Source organism: Phyllobates terribilis, unplaced genomic scaffold (assembly GCF_046119375.1).
Source record: "Phyllobates terribilis strain yellow unplaced genomic scaffold, ASM4611937v1 Scaffold_11__3_contigs__length_659146591, whole genome shotgun sequence".
Classification (NCBI taxonomy): Eukaryota; Metazoa; Chordata; class Amphibia; order Anura; family Dendrobatidae; genus Phyllobates; species Phyllobates terribilis.
In genome coordinates this window covers 341,016,535-341,032,557 of record NW_027362771.1, presented here as the reverse complement: position 1 = coordinate 341,032,557, position 16,023 = coordinate 341,016,535, and the positions used below count along the sequence as shown (strand labels likewise).

General features: G+C 41.4%; 1 protein-coding gene across 1 annotated transcript in view; it reads right to left on the bottom strand.

The window, feature by feature from the left end:
- Positions 1-302: 302 nt before the first annotated feature.
- The window catches only part of PTPN9 (protein tyrosine phosphatase non-receptor type 9), a 43,364-nt gene continuing 27,643 nt past the window's right edge, over positions 303-16,023 (bottom strand). The window contains exons 6-13 of the mRNA XM_073652797.1: positions 10,894-11,004; positions 10,327-10,649; positions 9,814-9,904; positions 8,274-8,343; positions 7,525-7,603; positions 7,291-7,441; positions 5,008-5,215; positions 303-4,859 (exon numbers count right to left, since the gene is read on the bottom strand). Coding sequence (XP_073508898.1) covers positions 4,693-4,859; positions 5,008-5,215; positions 7,291-7,441; positions 7,525-7,603; positions 8,274-8,343; positions 9,814-9,904; positions 10,327-10,649; positions 10,894-11,004 — 1,200 coding nt within the window. The 3' untranslated portion in view covers positions 303-4,692. The remainder of the gene's footprint in view (positions 4,860-5,007; positions 5,216-7,290; positions 7,442-7,524; positions 7,604-8,273; positions 8,344-9,813; positions 9,905-10,326; positions 10,650-10,893; positions 11,005-16,023) is intronic.

Below are 16,023 nucleotides of genomic sequence, written 5' to 3'. Positions count from 1 at the left end.
GTTGGACCACACTCAGATTGAAAATACGGTCGTGTGCATGATTAGTGGGATTAGTCTCTGGAAATCAGCACCCCCAGAATTAGTCACCCACTAATTAGCATATTGCAAGTGCAGTTTTAAAATTTATTTTAAGGTAATTCTACAATTAATAGGCCACAAATTAATAAGCTTGTTAGAAAGTAGATATAGGGTTCAATAAAGACATGGTGACAGTTTTGGGGGGCTCGGGCAGCTGGCAGATTCTTTTTAACCTTGTAATATAAAGTATATCAGTGGTTGACATAATTAAAGATATCTGAAAACACCGGCAATATACACTTTTATTATGATGATGACTCAAGCACTTCATATCAAACAACTGGAAAACTAACTTGAATAAAGACAATATAGGCACATTCAAATTCTTTTTTTCCAAGGAAAAAAAACATTTTTTGTAGGACGGTTAAAAAAAAAGACCAAGAGATTGTGGTGTAAAATTGCAGAAATAAAATCAAGAACATTTTCAGGGTCAGAGTTGCAGGTAATTTTACACAATTACATGCAGTATGTAGTAGTAAATGTTCAGCAAACACACAGCCAATCCACCAGGAAGGCTTCAGCCAGTTTTCCATTTTTAGACAGCATAAAAATATACAAACCGTGATTGTACAATATCACATAATACTGATAGAAGTAACATGCCGGAGGAGATTCATTCTGTCCGGCCACTAGTAAAAGATGGAGCTTGTGAACAGTAGTACTAATGGGCTCGCCTTCAATGATTTTTGGCTTAGAGTGCGTTCTGCTAAAAATGTAATCAATATTTTTTGTTTAGCAGTCATATTATTATTTTACAAAAACTGATAAAACCACATGATAAAACATACAGATTATCCTTGTGGAATGATTCACTAGAAAGCAAAAATCGCATAAGGTATATAAAATAATGGTATTATTTACATAGCATATTCTATTTATATAGGACTTTATTAACTTCCCTCTAGGTCAACATTGGCCCAACGGTATATTCTGATCTACTGGTAAACCTGTATCCATACCAGGATTAAGTGCGTTTGGCGTTCGAAACGTGCAGGTTTCACGGATTTCTCCCCTTTCATTTATCTTATTTTTCCAACGTGTATATCTTTTCAATGGATTAATAATAAAATCACAATTTTATCTTCAATTGGAACTGGAAGCTGACCTTGAACTCAAATCTGCATCCTTATGGGTCCATGGTTCAGTGTGTCGCTCATGATACTACTAGTAAAAGCCTCATTAGCGAATCGTATAGGGACATGCGGGTCTGGACCAGTGCTATTATCTGGAGTGGATCTTGACACAATAATCTTTTTATTTATATAGCGCCAACATATTCCACAGCACTTTACAATTCAGACAATTTACAGACATTATGGGCACTGTCCCCATTGGGGCTCACAATCTAGATTCCCTATCAATATGTCTTTAGGGTGTGGAAGGAAACCTACCCAAACACAGGGAGAACATACAAACTGCTTGCAGATGTTGTCCTTGGTGGGATTTGAAACCAAGACCCCAGCGCTGCAAGACTGCAGTGCTAACCACTGAGCCACCGTGCTGCCCGAGACATCTCCTGACATCTCAAACAACCAAGCACGGTACAAGGCAGGAGCAGTATGGTCATGTACAGAGCAGGTCATACTGTGGAGCAAGTGCAATAAGTAACTATGGATGTTGTTATACAGGTACTGGAGCAAATAGCAGCACCATCTTCTGTCCATGGTTTCCTAATAAATGGCCCAATGCAGACCCCACAAAAAGTAGAAGTATGGATACTGCTGCTCTAGAGGGACGGGGGCCTGGTAGTACAATGCCTTCTGATGAGGGTCTTATATCTTGAGGTTCCCAATAGAGATGAGCGAACCCGAACTGTTCGATGCTGAACTGTGAACATGGACTTCTCCTGGAAGTCCGTTTGACAGAGAGAGACTTTTGCAGCCCCCGAGCCCTACCTATGACCATTTTACAGCACTAAAGTTTCGGGTCCCCATTGACTCCTATGGGGTTTGGCGTCAAGATTAGGTAGAGTTATGGTATCCGAACCGAACTTTGGACTAAAGTTCGCTCAAACCCAAACATCCATGGCTCCGCTCATCCCTAGTACCCAACACTAAATATATTCTTTCCTTCCCAGATACTCTATTGTATCAAAATTTATCCCTAGGTCCTTTAGATCCATCCTATATGGATGCCCCCAAGTTCTCTCAGTTAATTATGTAATTGAGAGGGCCATGGTTGGTCTAAATACATGGTTCAGTGGTACAGAGACCCTTATTACCACATTTCTTGTACCCAAAACTGTGGAATCTTATCATCTAACTTTGGCAATGGACTATTTAAAGAAGATGTCTCAGGATTTTTTTTCCTTCTAATCCATCCTAATTATGTATTTAAAGTAGCGTAAGTATTAAAATACTTACCGATCACAGTCTTCCCTGATTTCCAGCGCCGCTCCGTCCTTTTCTTGCACTTACTCTAGATTTCATACCTAATTAGCAGGAATTAAGGAGAAAAAATTCTGAGACAACTTTAAGAGAGCATGGTGACATTTTACCTTACTGCTCATTATGCTGGCACGTATTACGCACCACCTTCTCCGCTGTAGGCTGCTGTCAGACGTTGCGATGACGTGATTTTTGCACAGCAATGTAATGATATGCTCATGACGGCACTGAGCAGACATGCAAAAAATGGCGTCATAGTTGCTCATGCTGCACATTCAAACAGCAGTGCACATCTTGAAGAAGCCGTCAGCTCTCTTCACTTGTCTCTTCAAAGTAAATATCACCAGGGTTTGTTACCCCCATCTGAGAGTGGTATAATGTAGGGGCAGAAACTCTGATTTCAGCGATGTGTCACTTACTGAGCTTCTTAGTATCATTTTGATAAAATCCCTATTTTCACTGCTGAAGATCTACAAGTTATCTGAACTATGTATAACCCCCGCCTACACCACTGATTGGCAGCTTTCTGCCTATGCACAGTGCACACAGAAACCTGCCAATCAGTGGTGGGAGTGGGGTTATATTTATCTAAAAAATATTCAGGACTACCAGGCAGCAGGTTTACTAGTCCTCTAGTAATAATCTATTGCTGATAAAACTGTGATTTTATCAAAACTACAGCAAGCAGCCCAGTAAGTGACACATAACGGGAATCAGTATCTGTCTCTACATTAAGCTGCTCTCAGATTAGGTGGCAAAACCTGGTGACAGATTCTCTTTAAGCAAATACTTATACAATACTTCTGGACCACCAGTTCCCAGAACTCTGACTTTTATAACGTAACTACATTATTAAGGTCGAATTTAGCCAGAATTCTGACAAACTTTTCACCGTATCACTGTCATAACATGCCTTAGGTGTTCTAAACTTTTTGCACTTTGCTTAATGAGGGGCATGGTTTAATTGTAAAGGGGTTTGGCATTTTTCGCAAGGCCACCATGTGCTAAAATTCTGGCAGAGAAATTTGGTATAAAAGTCAGCCAAATCAATAAATGTATACAAAAATATGTCTAAAGAGACGCCAAATTATGTACAATGAACCACTCCAATATACTTGGTGCATTTTAAGACTGTCTAATCTAATTTTGCCATGGGTCTCTCATATTTTAGAGTCTTACTTTTGCTGTGTCAATGATGAAAATGATTGTTGTGTCACATCGTTTCCAGTTAAGAAAAGTCATGTACATTGTGTATCCATCCACGTTTTACATATTTAGAATCAGAAGAAAGATTAAATGTCTGTACATATATATATATATATACACGTATCCCCTCTACACTTCTGTTCATCCTAAACTGCAACCAGAACAGTACAGGTCATTTTGCCAGAAATTACTTTCATTACATTCATAAAAACCTGTCTCCATCTGCGTTACCACTTGATCTCAGCATAGCTTTCACATTTCATAGCCTTGTGTAGTTGATGGGTCCCATTGGATTACAATACAGAAGTATAAGACATGTACAAATAGGGATTTTCACGGCTGTGATATATTTGCAGCCAAGATAATTCACGCAGTGTGTGATGGGCGCTTCAGCTGAGAAGATTGTTATGCATGTGATCTACATTATTGCATCGCTCTGCAGAAGGAATGGAGATCGAAGTCATAGCTTATAATCCTGGATATCCCAAAATCTCTGCAAAAGAGGGAGCAAGAAAAACAAGCAGGATTCCCTTGTGTAGTACACAGATCCAGACTCTTACACTATTCTTTATATGGCTTCCTTATATATCACTAGAATAATATAATAACTGGAATAATAATAATGTGCACATGGGTGGGTCACCATTACGTTAAAAGCTGTGTGTGTGTGGATTTGTGTACAGTATCTGTAGGTAAATTTAGGTGTCCACATGCATATATTTATATTGTAATAAACTGTCTATTATCCTTGAATCGATTGATTATAGTGTAACGATTATGTAGCGGCACTATTTGGAATCAGTTTTAGAAACTTGTATAGTGAGCATGTAACAAGTAAGTGCGCCTGGAGTATTATACTGTGTGATAGCATAACGTTATTGCTTTACATAGGAGCCATAAGCTGGGATTCCTTATCTGCCTTCGCAGCACCTATAGGTAATTAAGGCATTCAGCCCCTAACGTTGGTCCTCGATTCTTTGACAATGGAAGCGGCACCGGTGGGTATGGCAAGATACTTGTGTCAGCTGCCAAAGTGTTCTAAAATGGCCATGTGACAGAAGAAGTACTGCTCGGAAGTCTGTATACTCAGCGCTCTCTGCTTCCGCATTCTTCTCACTGTCTGCTGAATGTTCAAGGTGCCCACGTCTTCTATTTGGGACAAGCAGATATCCAATGTACAGAATGTACCTGGGGGAAGGAGAAAAGATTTAACATTAGGTTTTATTTTGCCATAATTTGTATCTTGTGCTGGAGCTTTACTGATACTAAACAATTCATCCTTTTCATATTTATTTCCATTGTTGCCATCAAGTCGTATTGCTGTCTGGCCCAGTACCTGTCCTTCCGATTCCTGCACTGCAATGTACCACAATTGGAGGGCCGCCTACAGGACCTTTCCACTGGTTCCCGAGCTCATTGACCAGTCTTCTCTGTTCCTTCTTTACAGCATCTCTAAAATTAATAAGAGCGGCAGCGGAGCTGGGAACCCCAAAGTCTGGCCAGCTAAGGAACTGCAAGTGACTGATCTGCCTCCTTTCTCGACCCTAAGACATGAGACATGGTGATGTTACAAAGTGGAAGACATAAAAGAATTGCGGCTGTTATATCATTTTCTTTTAATGATGGGACACTAAAGCAAAAGGTGTTTTCCCATGAACAAAAGTTAATTTTAATCAACAGATCTTGGAATAATAATAACTTCCACAATTGAAAGTGTTTATCTCAGTACAGGAACATTTTATTTAATCTTATAAATGTGCCCCTGCTGTGTACTGTGTAATGGCTGTGTCTGACCATACAGGAACATGATCTGATCATACCACATCTCCTGGGCAGGGGAGGAAGGAAAAGATTATACAGACATGACAGCAGGGGATCACAGCTGATTCTTTCTTTGAAGTAAAACATTGTTTAAAAACAGGCAGAGAAACGTTTTACCTCACAAAAAGAATCAGCTGTGATCCCCTGCTGTAGTATCTGTATACTCTTTTGCTTCCTCCCCTGCCCAGGAGCTGTGGTATGATCAGACCATGTTCCTGCACGGTCAGACACGGCCATTACACAATACACAGCAGGGGCACACGTATAAGATCTCAGCACAGGAACATTTTATTTAAATACATTCAATTGTGGAAACTATTATTATTCCAAAATGTATTGATTAAAATCAACTTTTGTTCTTGGAAAAACTCCTTTAATCGGTAAATTAGTAATGAAAAAAATACTACAAATCTAAAATACACTCCAAAGTCCAATTATTATTACTTCCCACTTCTAATACTATCACAACAAGAAACTAGTATCCATAAAACTAATTTCTAACAGGAAGATATAGGTTAAAAATAAATATTTTATTTCATACAAATTAAAATCAAAATTAAGAAGATAAAGGTGTTTTCAAAATACAGTCCACTGCCATCTACAGGCTGAAATCACAATGACTACTACAAGATATATATATATATTAATGTTTTATTGCACCTATTCCCATATTTAAGGTGCTGTTATCAACAGAATGCTCTACAATTCTTATGTGATATTTGATCCATATATATATATATATATATATATATATATATATATATATATATATATATATATATATATATATATATATATATATATATATATATATATATATATATATATATATATATACACACACACATGCATCTATATAAAGTGCAAATGCCAAGACTATTTAACAAAAAGTCATTTCATACCCCCTTATTCCTATTAATAAATAGCAGCAGTATTCTGTGTACAAACAATAGTTCCATGTGCCAGTATAAAGTGCAAGTGCCAAAATCTGCTATAATAGGAAACTATTGAGAATAATTAAATGTATACAGGGACTGAACTGGGGGTCTTTTATAGGTGTTATAACTAGATTACTGTCTGTATGACAAATGTTATAGAGAGCATACTTACAAAATAGCAGCATCAGGAGGTAGGTGGCAGTGATAGTCTTTACCCCTGTATCTTCTTAATTTTGATTTTAATTTGCATGAAATAAAAATATTTATTTTTAACCTATACGGGATATCTTCCTGTTTGAAACTAGTTTTATGGATACTATTACAAATCTAAAATCCCTAAAAGTGTATCTCCCTGAATAGGTGGGAAATGTCTGATTCCTGGGTTTCTCATGGCTGTAACCTCCAATCACTACAATGTGGGGTCCTGAATCCCCCATCTGAATTGAGCAGTGGACAAAAATATGGAGTGCCACTCCAATCAAAGTATATGGGAATGACTAGGGCAGCTGATTGTTTTTTGTAGGATACTGGGTAGTGTGTGTCACTTGGTCCGTCTATTATAGCATGCTATTACACACGTGATTAGTACAATTGATATGTGGTAACACAAATATGTAGTTTTTTTCATTTTTTTGTGAAATTGGTGTAATTATTTTTAGTATGTAGTTGGTATTTCTAACAATTTCATGATCCTTTGTGGGAGTATACTCAAGTATTTCTACATTGTGAATACTATGAACAGTTGTTGTTTCCTATTTTATATCCACAAATATATTTCTGCATTTATTGTGATGGTTAGTATATCATGCTATCTCTAAATGTGACAATCTAGCCTTAACCTCACATGGGGGCAGCAGTACCTGGCGAGTGCTGATGTCCAGAGTCGTCCTTCGGTAATGTTGGTGGTTCTCGGCAGCATTGTTTGTGACAGTCATAGCTCCATAAGCGGCTATAGATCCTTGAGAAAGCGGCCAATACTGACCACATTTCCGATGACCACCTTCCTCAACGCTATTCAGTAAAAGAAGGAGTAGGAACAAAGCTGAATGTACAAATATTCACAATGTTCCCAAACATCATCTGAATTAACTCACCGTGTAGTCATGACAATCACCAGCACATTCTGCTCCCAAATCATTTGCCAAAAATCCTGGAATGTATTTTCCATAGGTCCTGAAGGAACACATCCATTTATATAGCAGATACATATAATTCTACCTAATTCACCAGTCCAGACACACATTTACAATGATAATCCACACTTTTCTATACGTCCCAGTCCTTATGGGGGTTGCCTGACCACTTACTTTTTTTTTTTTTTTTTTTTTTTAAATCCACTAATAATAGTGTGATATAATAAAAGCATTAATACCTCATACCTCTCATTCTGAGGCATCCCAGGTCCACCGCCGGTCTCTGTACTTCCTGCTCCGTCTGGACGGACATGTGACCGCTGCAGCCAATCACTGGCTATGATCAGTGATATGCTGGTTACCACTGCAGTCAGTGATTTCCTTTTTTCTACATTCCTAGGTCACTTTTATTATCACATACCATAACTGCGACCTTTCTACATAAGCTACAGATTAATGTGCAAATACTACAACTCCCATTATTTTACGTTAATACCCAAGGACAGTCATCAGGCATCCCATCACTGTACAACAAGCTACCATTTAATTATCAAATGGGATATACTGATTCATTTTTATATGACCCTCTCTAATAGCCAGAGCAAACTTACTGACTGGAGGTATAAACATAACATTTCTAAAATCAGTGTCACACATCACTGCAACCATCTCCTACTACCATCCACATAGTCGTAAACTTTATTCAGTACCTTGGGTTCCAATGTACATATTCTTCTGTAAGTATCCATCCATAAAACTGGCATTTATATAGTCCGAGCGCTAAAAGGTAAAGTACACAGGTGAGCAGTATAATTCTATAGTTTAGTATTGCTCATATAATTTTTGGTTTAGCCTCAATGTATTGTTATTCTCCTTCATGCAATGGAAATGCACCCTAACTCTTCATAAGACACACTGTATATGTTAGCAATTAACTACCGTATTTTTCGGACAATAAGACGCACTTTTTTCTCCCCAAATTTGGGAGGAAAATGGGGGATGCGTCTTATGGTCTGAACGTTGTGTACCTGCGGTGTTGGTGGAGCGGGATCTCCCTCCTTGGCGCCGGCGGCAGCAAAGGAGGAAGAGGTGAGATGCTGCGGGTGTCTGGCTGGGGTCCAGCACGGGTTGAACTGAATGCGGGCAGTGTCTGGCTGCGGGCCGGGGCGGTGAGCGGCGCAGGTTTCCGGTGTGCGCGGTCACTTCCTGAAGCTGTGAGCCACAGGAAAATGTCTGCCTGAGCCGGCGCATGCGCTGACTTGTAGCTCGGGCAGCCATTTTCCTGTAGACCACAGCTTCAGGAAGATGGCCGCAGACACCAGAAACCTGCGCCGCTCACCGCCCCGGCCCGCAGCCAGACACTGCCCGCGTTCAGTTCAACCTGCGCTGGCCCCCAGCCAGACGCCCACAGCATCTCACTTCCTCCTCCGCTCACCGCCCCGGCACGCAGTCAGACACTGCCAGCATCCAGTCTAACCCCAGCCAGTCACCCGCAACACCTCACATCCTCCTTTGCTGTTCTCTCTTCCGCCACCACTACCGGTCCCGGTCCCCAGGCAGGCCTCGGCGGCACGCAGGCAGGCCCCTATCGCCAAACACTGGCCCCGGCTCTCAGCCAGGCCCAGGGCCCAGCCCCCAGCCATGCGCCGGGCGTCAGCCATGCCCCCAGCCTGGCATCGGGCCCCAGCCAGGCCCCCAGCTGGGCATTGGGCCCCAGCCATCTCTTCTGCTGCAGCCACCAGGTTCCTGAGGGAGGGAACGGAGGGCCCTGAAACCCTGCTCCACCGTAACTTCCCGCTGCTGGAGCACCGGATTCCTGAAGGACCCTGCCTCCTGTGACCCTCGCTCCACCGACCCCCAGGTAAGATACTGTACCTATTAAGACTATAAGACGGACCCTATCTTATTAAAATATATTTTTTTTCTATATTCCACCCCAAAATTTGGGGTGCGTCTTATAGTTCAAAAAATACGGTATGTTGTTCATTTTAGACAATGCTTATAACACTTTTATTGGGCACTATAGGCAATAGTTATACATGCTGCTTATTACATATCTTTATATAAAATGTACAATTTACCCTTTGAGACAAATTCAATTGTTATAATTAAAATTATCTCACATCAACAAATACTACACTATTACAAAACATATAAAAGAAGAACATGGACCATTTGGTGCAATGTTCTTTATTGTATATTTAGTCCCAATCATCAGTAGCCTAATAATAATAAAAAAATAATAATTACATCATGCCAGTTGACACGTTTTAATTTGACTCTTGTTTGGTCTAGACATGGAACGTCACCGTAACGATTCCGATCACGGTTCAGAACAGCCCTAAAAAAATGTTTTTTAAATAAAAAAAAACAAAAAACAGTGAGAGTTGTTATATGAAAAGTAAACCTATTACTCCAGAGAAACTTAACTATTATAACTTATTTAGAATAGCTTTCATGAAAGTGGATCTATTGAACTCAACTCAATTGAGTATTTGACTAGTTTGTATACTATATATACAGTTGCAATCAAAATGACTAAAGATAATTGTTGAATCATTCTGAGACTGCAGTAGTCATTAAATGTGGCATTTGGGCAATAATTTGGAGAAATCACTTATATTAGTTGTGTTGAGTTATTTACATTGTTCCTGTTTCATTGAAAAACAGCAGAAAGTTTGTAAATAATAATAAACCTTATTTGTAATGGAGGTTGAATAATTTTGATAGACCCTTTACATATAGGTCCCTATTAACACTTACAGTGAAGCTAAGAAAGTGCCCTCCGGTTGTTCATTCCTTATCGCATCATATTCATCATAGATTCCTCGCCTTCCCAATGAGTTGGTATGCTCCTTCAGCTCAGACAAGGCCATGCTTCCCGCCACTGGTTTATGTACACTCCCTCTCTGCCCTTCCGCCAGTACCAGTACCACCTCATCTAGAGGATCTGGTTTTCCTGCACGGGCAGGGAGGAGAAGGCAGTTCCATGAACCAGGATCCCATGGTAGTAAACCACCTAGAGATTCAGGAAGACACTGTGCAGGCAAGTGCTCAAGAAGTTCACTCATGCTCACCATGTGCACCTAAAGGATGGATAATATTGCCAGTTAAACATATGGAACACATAAAGCTTTTAGTTGAAGCACTTATTTAGAAAAATATCTAAAAATTGGAACAAAGACCATAAAGAAAATATTTGGAAAGATACTAAACTATAGAATTATACTGTGAAATTTTGGCAAATTAGGGTTTCCTCGTGGATTGGATAGCGTGAATCACGTGACAGGTTCCGAAGTATATGACAATGTAGTAGAAATCCAGACTTACCCTCTCTCTCAACTTTTCCTTAAGAAGTAGACTGATGATAGAGTATGGAACTCTGAACCAGACTGGAGGAGAAACGATCAGGACTTTCTTTAGACGAGCGGGAAATGCACCCTGACATAAGAACACAAATTCTGCTCACATACAGGTAGCGGTTACCTTCTTCACTGCACTTTGGGAGGGGGAAGTACAATAGGATTATATTAAGAACTTTGTAAGTAGACTTAGGATTTTTGTCAGTGGAAAAAATGTTTAAGGGTCAGAAAATGACCTATTGTATAAATCAAGTGTTTGTATTACATGTGTTTTTTTATATAAAAATTGGGAATTTTTTTCATATTACAATTTATTTAAAATAAAATAAAAAATTTGTAATCTTGCAATTCTCACATTGGCCACTGAGGCTTTTTTTAGACTCATACTTCCTGTCCTTTCAGGAAGAGTTTTTAGCAGGCTCGTTATCATCAGAGGTAGGATTACAGTGACAGGTGACACCTCTATACACAGCTGATAACACAAAATCCAACAATCACAATGGGTGATATCACAGCTGACCCTGCTCCCCCTCCTTTCATAATGGCCCTTGTATAGGTTCATTAGACAATTCAATACAACAGATAAGAGTTGGGATTCAACCATTATGGCTATGTACATGTGTTGTTTCCTGGCACAATAGGAAGTTAAGAGTTTAAAAATTCCCAATGGCCAATGTGAGAATTAAACCAAATACCAGAAAATAACCAACATACGTTGGAAGGAGGGTAAGTAAAGATTATCTACCAAAAAAGACAATTACCCATTAAAAATTTACTTTTAATTTAAACACACTAAAATAATGTACTCAATAGTACAGTTGGGACAAACTAACATATACGAAAGGAGACATAGGGATATAAAGGTGAAAAAGGAATAGAAGTAGTGTCAGCTAGGCCGTAAATAATACGCTATAAGGGATAATAAACTAATCCCTTTCTGGCAGTGGAGTATATCAGCCCCCAATATTCAAATAGTGCCCCCACTGTACCACAGCTATCCTTCACCTAGTCCCCAAGGAACCTTAATAATGCAATTCAACGAGTACACATATGAATTTGACAAACAGCGTCCTCAGTAGCGTATTCAGCAAATATCCAATAATGACATCAATGGCATATAGAAAGCTAAATGTCCACAGTAATACTAACACCCCCAAAAGTCAAAAAAAAAAAAAAAAGTCCAATTAAATCTTGAAATAAATATAAAGTCCAGAGATTTTTCAAAAAGCCATATCAGATGACCAGTGTAAAGCAAAATAATAGTCCAATAATCACCAAAATAGTTACAGGAAATATAGATGATATTAGAGGTGCTGATTAGTGTTGAGCATTCCGATACTGAAATATCGGGTATCGGCCGATATTCGCGGTATCGGAATTCCGATACTTAATTCCGATACTATTGCAATATCGTATACCGGAATCGGAAGTTCCCATAATGCAATGAGACATTTTCATTTTATTCAGCCAATGAGGATCCTAAGAAGTGTGGGCACATCCTGTTAGGCATGTAGGCATCTTAACTAATGGCATGGCTGTGATTGGCTGCTGAAATGATGTCATGATGCACTATAAAAGCCACCGCCGCCATTTTGAGCTCACTCTGCTGTGAATTCAGTTAGGGATAGGACGCTGTTGTTCTGAGGGACAGTTTTAGCTACCTATTTGCTCTATACTGCTTTACCCAAGCTACTTTCTAAATCACTGTGCCTTGCAGTGCTAGTGCACAGTTCCCTGTGCTGTTCACCGCTATCTGCAAGGTCTGTGTGTGTGAGTGCAGCTCACCCTGTAGTGTGTGCTTCAGCCAAGTCTGGTTGTAGTGCACTCAGTGTGTGTCACTGCCTCATACATTGTCCTTTTTTGCCAATTCATAATTTTTCCTGATATCTCCTATTAGTGTGGTGGTTCCATCTGTATTCAGCTAAATTGGTTCCAAACACACTATATAGGAGTAGATAGAGAAATTTTTTTCCGTCTTGCAGCACTAGTGCACAGTGCTCTGCATCTGTACTGTTCACCGCTGTCTGCAAGGTCTGGTGTGTGAGTGCAGCTCACCCTGTAGTGTGTGCTTCAACCCCGTCTGGTTGTAGTGCACTCAGTGTGTGTCACTGCCTCATACATTGTCCTTTATTGCCAATTCATAATTTTTCCTGATATCTCCTATTAGTGTGGTGGTTCCATCTGTATTCAGCTAAATTGGTTCCAAACACACTATATAGGAGTAGATAGAGAAATTTTTTTCCGTCTTGCAGCACTAGTGCACAGTGCTCTGCATCTGTACTGTTCACCGCTGTCTGCAAGGTCTGGTGTGTGAGTGCAGCTCACCCTGTAGTGTGTGCTTCAACCCCGTCTGGTTGTAGTGCACTCAGTGTGTCTCACTGCCTCATACATTGTCCTTTATTGCCAATTCATAATTTTTCCTGATATCTCCTATTAGTGTGGTGGTTCCATCTGTATTCAGCTAAATTGGTTCCAAACACACTATATAGGAGTAGATAGAGAATTTTTTTTCCGTCTTGCAGCACTAGTGCACAGTGCTCTGCATCTGTACTGTTCACCGCTGTCTGCAAGGTCTGGTGTGTGAGTGCAGCTCACCCTGTAGTGTGTGCTTCAACCCCGTCTGGTTGTAGTGCACTCAGTGTGTGTCACTGCCTCATACATTGTCCTTTATTGCCAATTCATAATTTTTCCTGATATCTCCTATTAGTGTGGTGGTTCCATCCATATTCAGCTAAATTGATTCCAAACACACTATATAGGAGTAGATAGAGGAGCCTTTCTGCAGCATTGGGCCCTGCAGCCCCAGCCAGATTAGTATTAGCCTATTTTTTGCAGCCTCATCTATTGCATTGTAGGTTACCTTCCTACATTGTAATAGCTACAAAAAGTTTGTGATACTATCGTTATTACATCTTTAGGCACATCCAGTGTCTTTTTGTGACAAAAAAAACCTAAATAAAGTTCACCAAACACTCCACTTTACAGTTGTGTAGGCCACATTAGCTCATATTAAAGTCTAGTCCACACTTTATAAAATTAGTGTTTCTTATACCTGTTAGCAGCTGTTCAGGAATAAGCACACTAAGCCCTTAGTACTTTTCTGCCTATCTTTATCAGTCTACCAAGATGAAGAAGGCAGGGAGTAAGGCATGTGGTCGTGGTCGTGGGCGTGGAGTTTCTGCAGGGAGAGGACGTGAGGATTCTGTGCCTGCAGGGAGAGGACGTGGGGATTCTGTGCCTGCTGCGGGCACCAGTGACTCAGCATCCCCCAGTTTTACCAGGGAACAGTCCTTTATGCGCAGCTTTGTAGGAGCTAGCCGTACCCCACTGCTGCGCGAGGACCAAATTGAAGCCGTTGTCGGATGGATGGCAGCTAACGCATCGACTTCAATTAGTTCCAGATCCTCTCAGGTCCTGAGCACTGAAGAGCACCCATCTGTCTCTTCACCACCTGCCAAATTGCCCAGGCAGTCAGAGAGCCCTGGACAGGAGCCATCTCTACTTCTGTTCTCTGAATCTCTTGGCTTGGAAAGAGGGGGCCAGCCAAGCAGAATTCGAGAATTTGAAGAAGAGGTAGTATGCAGTGATGCGCAACCGTTTTGTCTCTCTGAATATGAAGAGGCGGGTGGGCCAGTGCCTATGGTCAGCAGCACACCTCAGTACGCATCTGATGATGAGACTCAGGTGCCACTTTCTGGTGCGTACTGTGCTGTCGAGACTACCCAGGAGAAGCAGTTGTTTGAAGAGGGTGGTGTAGATGATGAGGTCCTTGACCCATCATGGCGTGAGGGACAGGAAGGTGGTGGGAGCAGCTCTGAGGAAGAGATTCCCCGAACGGCCCAAAAAGGAGGGAGAGGGAGGGGGCAGACTTGGTTGCCTGTAGCCTCCACTTCGGCACCCATTAGGAGCATGGCTCTTCCAAAATCCAAAGCGGGCGCTCCCAAGACTTGCAGTGCCTGGTCCTTTTTTGACACAGTTGCAGATGACATTTGCTTTGTCAAATGCAAGCTGTGTAATCAGAAGGTGAAAAGAGGGAAAAGTGTCAGCAACCTCAATACCACAAATATGTGGAAACATGTGCGGACCAAGCACGTGGTGGAGTTACACAAACACACTGAAGACCTAGGCCAACCTACAGCGCCACCTACCACCTCTTCAGCTCGTGTTGTAGCCTCTTCCTCCAGCTCACACACAGCTGGTTCGGCTTCCTCACAGGATCGCCATGGAAGAATCTCTGGCACTGTTGTACAGAGACACAGTGTAATTCCACCCACAGCACCACTTTCCCAGTCATCCTCACACTCCCAGGCCAGTCTACAGCCATCGTTAGCACAGGCATGGGAGAAAAGGCGCCCATACTCGGCAAACCACCCCCGAGCACAGGCTCTGAATGCTGGCATTGCTAAACTACTGGCCCTTGAAATGCTATCATTCAGGCTGGTGGAGACTGACACATTCCGTAACTTTATGGCATTGGCAGTCCCACAATACAACGTGCCCAGCCGCTTTTATTTCAGCAGGCAAGCCGTCCCTGCCCTGCAACATCATGTGGAGGGAAAAATTAAACATGCGCTACAAAACGCCGTCAGTAGCAAGGTCCACCTGACCACTGATGCGTGGACCAGTAAGCATGGACAGGGACGATACCTTTCCCTCACTGCCCATTGGGTAAATGTTGTGGAGCCGGGTACAGATCTTGAGAGTGGCGCTGTACGTGTTCTGCCAACTCCAAGGATTGCAGGAATCCAGTCTGTACACATTGACTCCTCCTCATACTCCAGTTCCTCTGAATCAGCGCTGCAGGAGCCGTCACGGTCTACCTCCACATCGACCCGTGAACGGTTACCTGTTATGATGACCGATATGAGCACAGCCGTGGCCAAACGTCAACAGGCCGTATTAAAATTAATTTCTTTGGGGAATCGAAGCCACACAGCGCAGGAGCTCTGGAATGCCATCAAGCAGCAGAGTGACGTGTGGTTTGTGCCAGCGAATCTCCAGCCAGGCATGGTAGTGTGTGACAATGGCCGAAATCTGGTGGCAGCTCTGGGCCTAGGCAACCTCACTCACATCCCATGTCTGGCACATGTGCTCAACT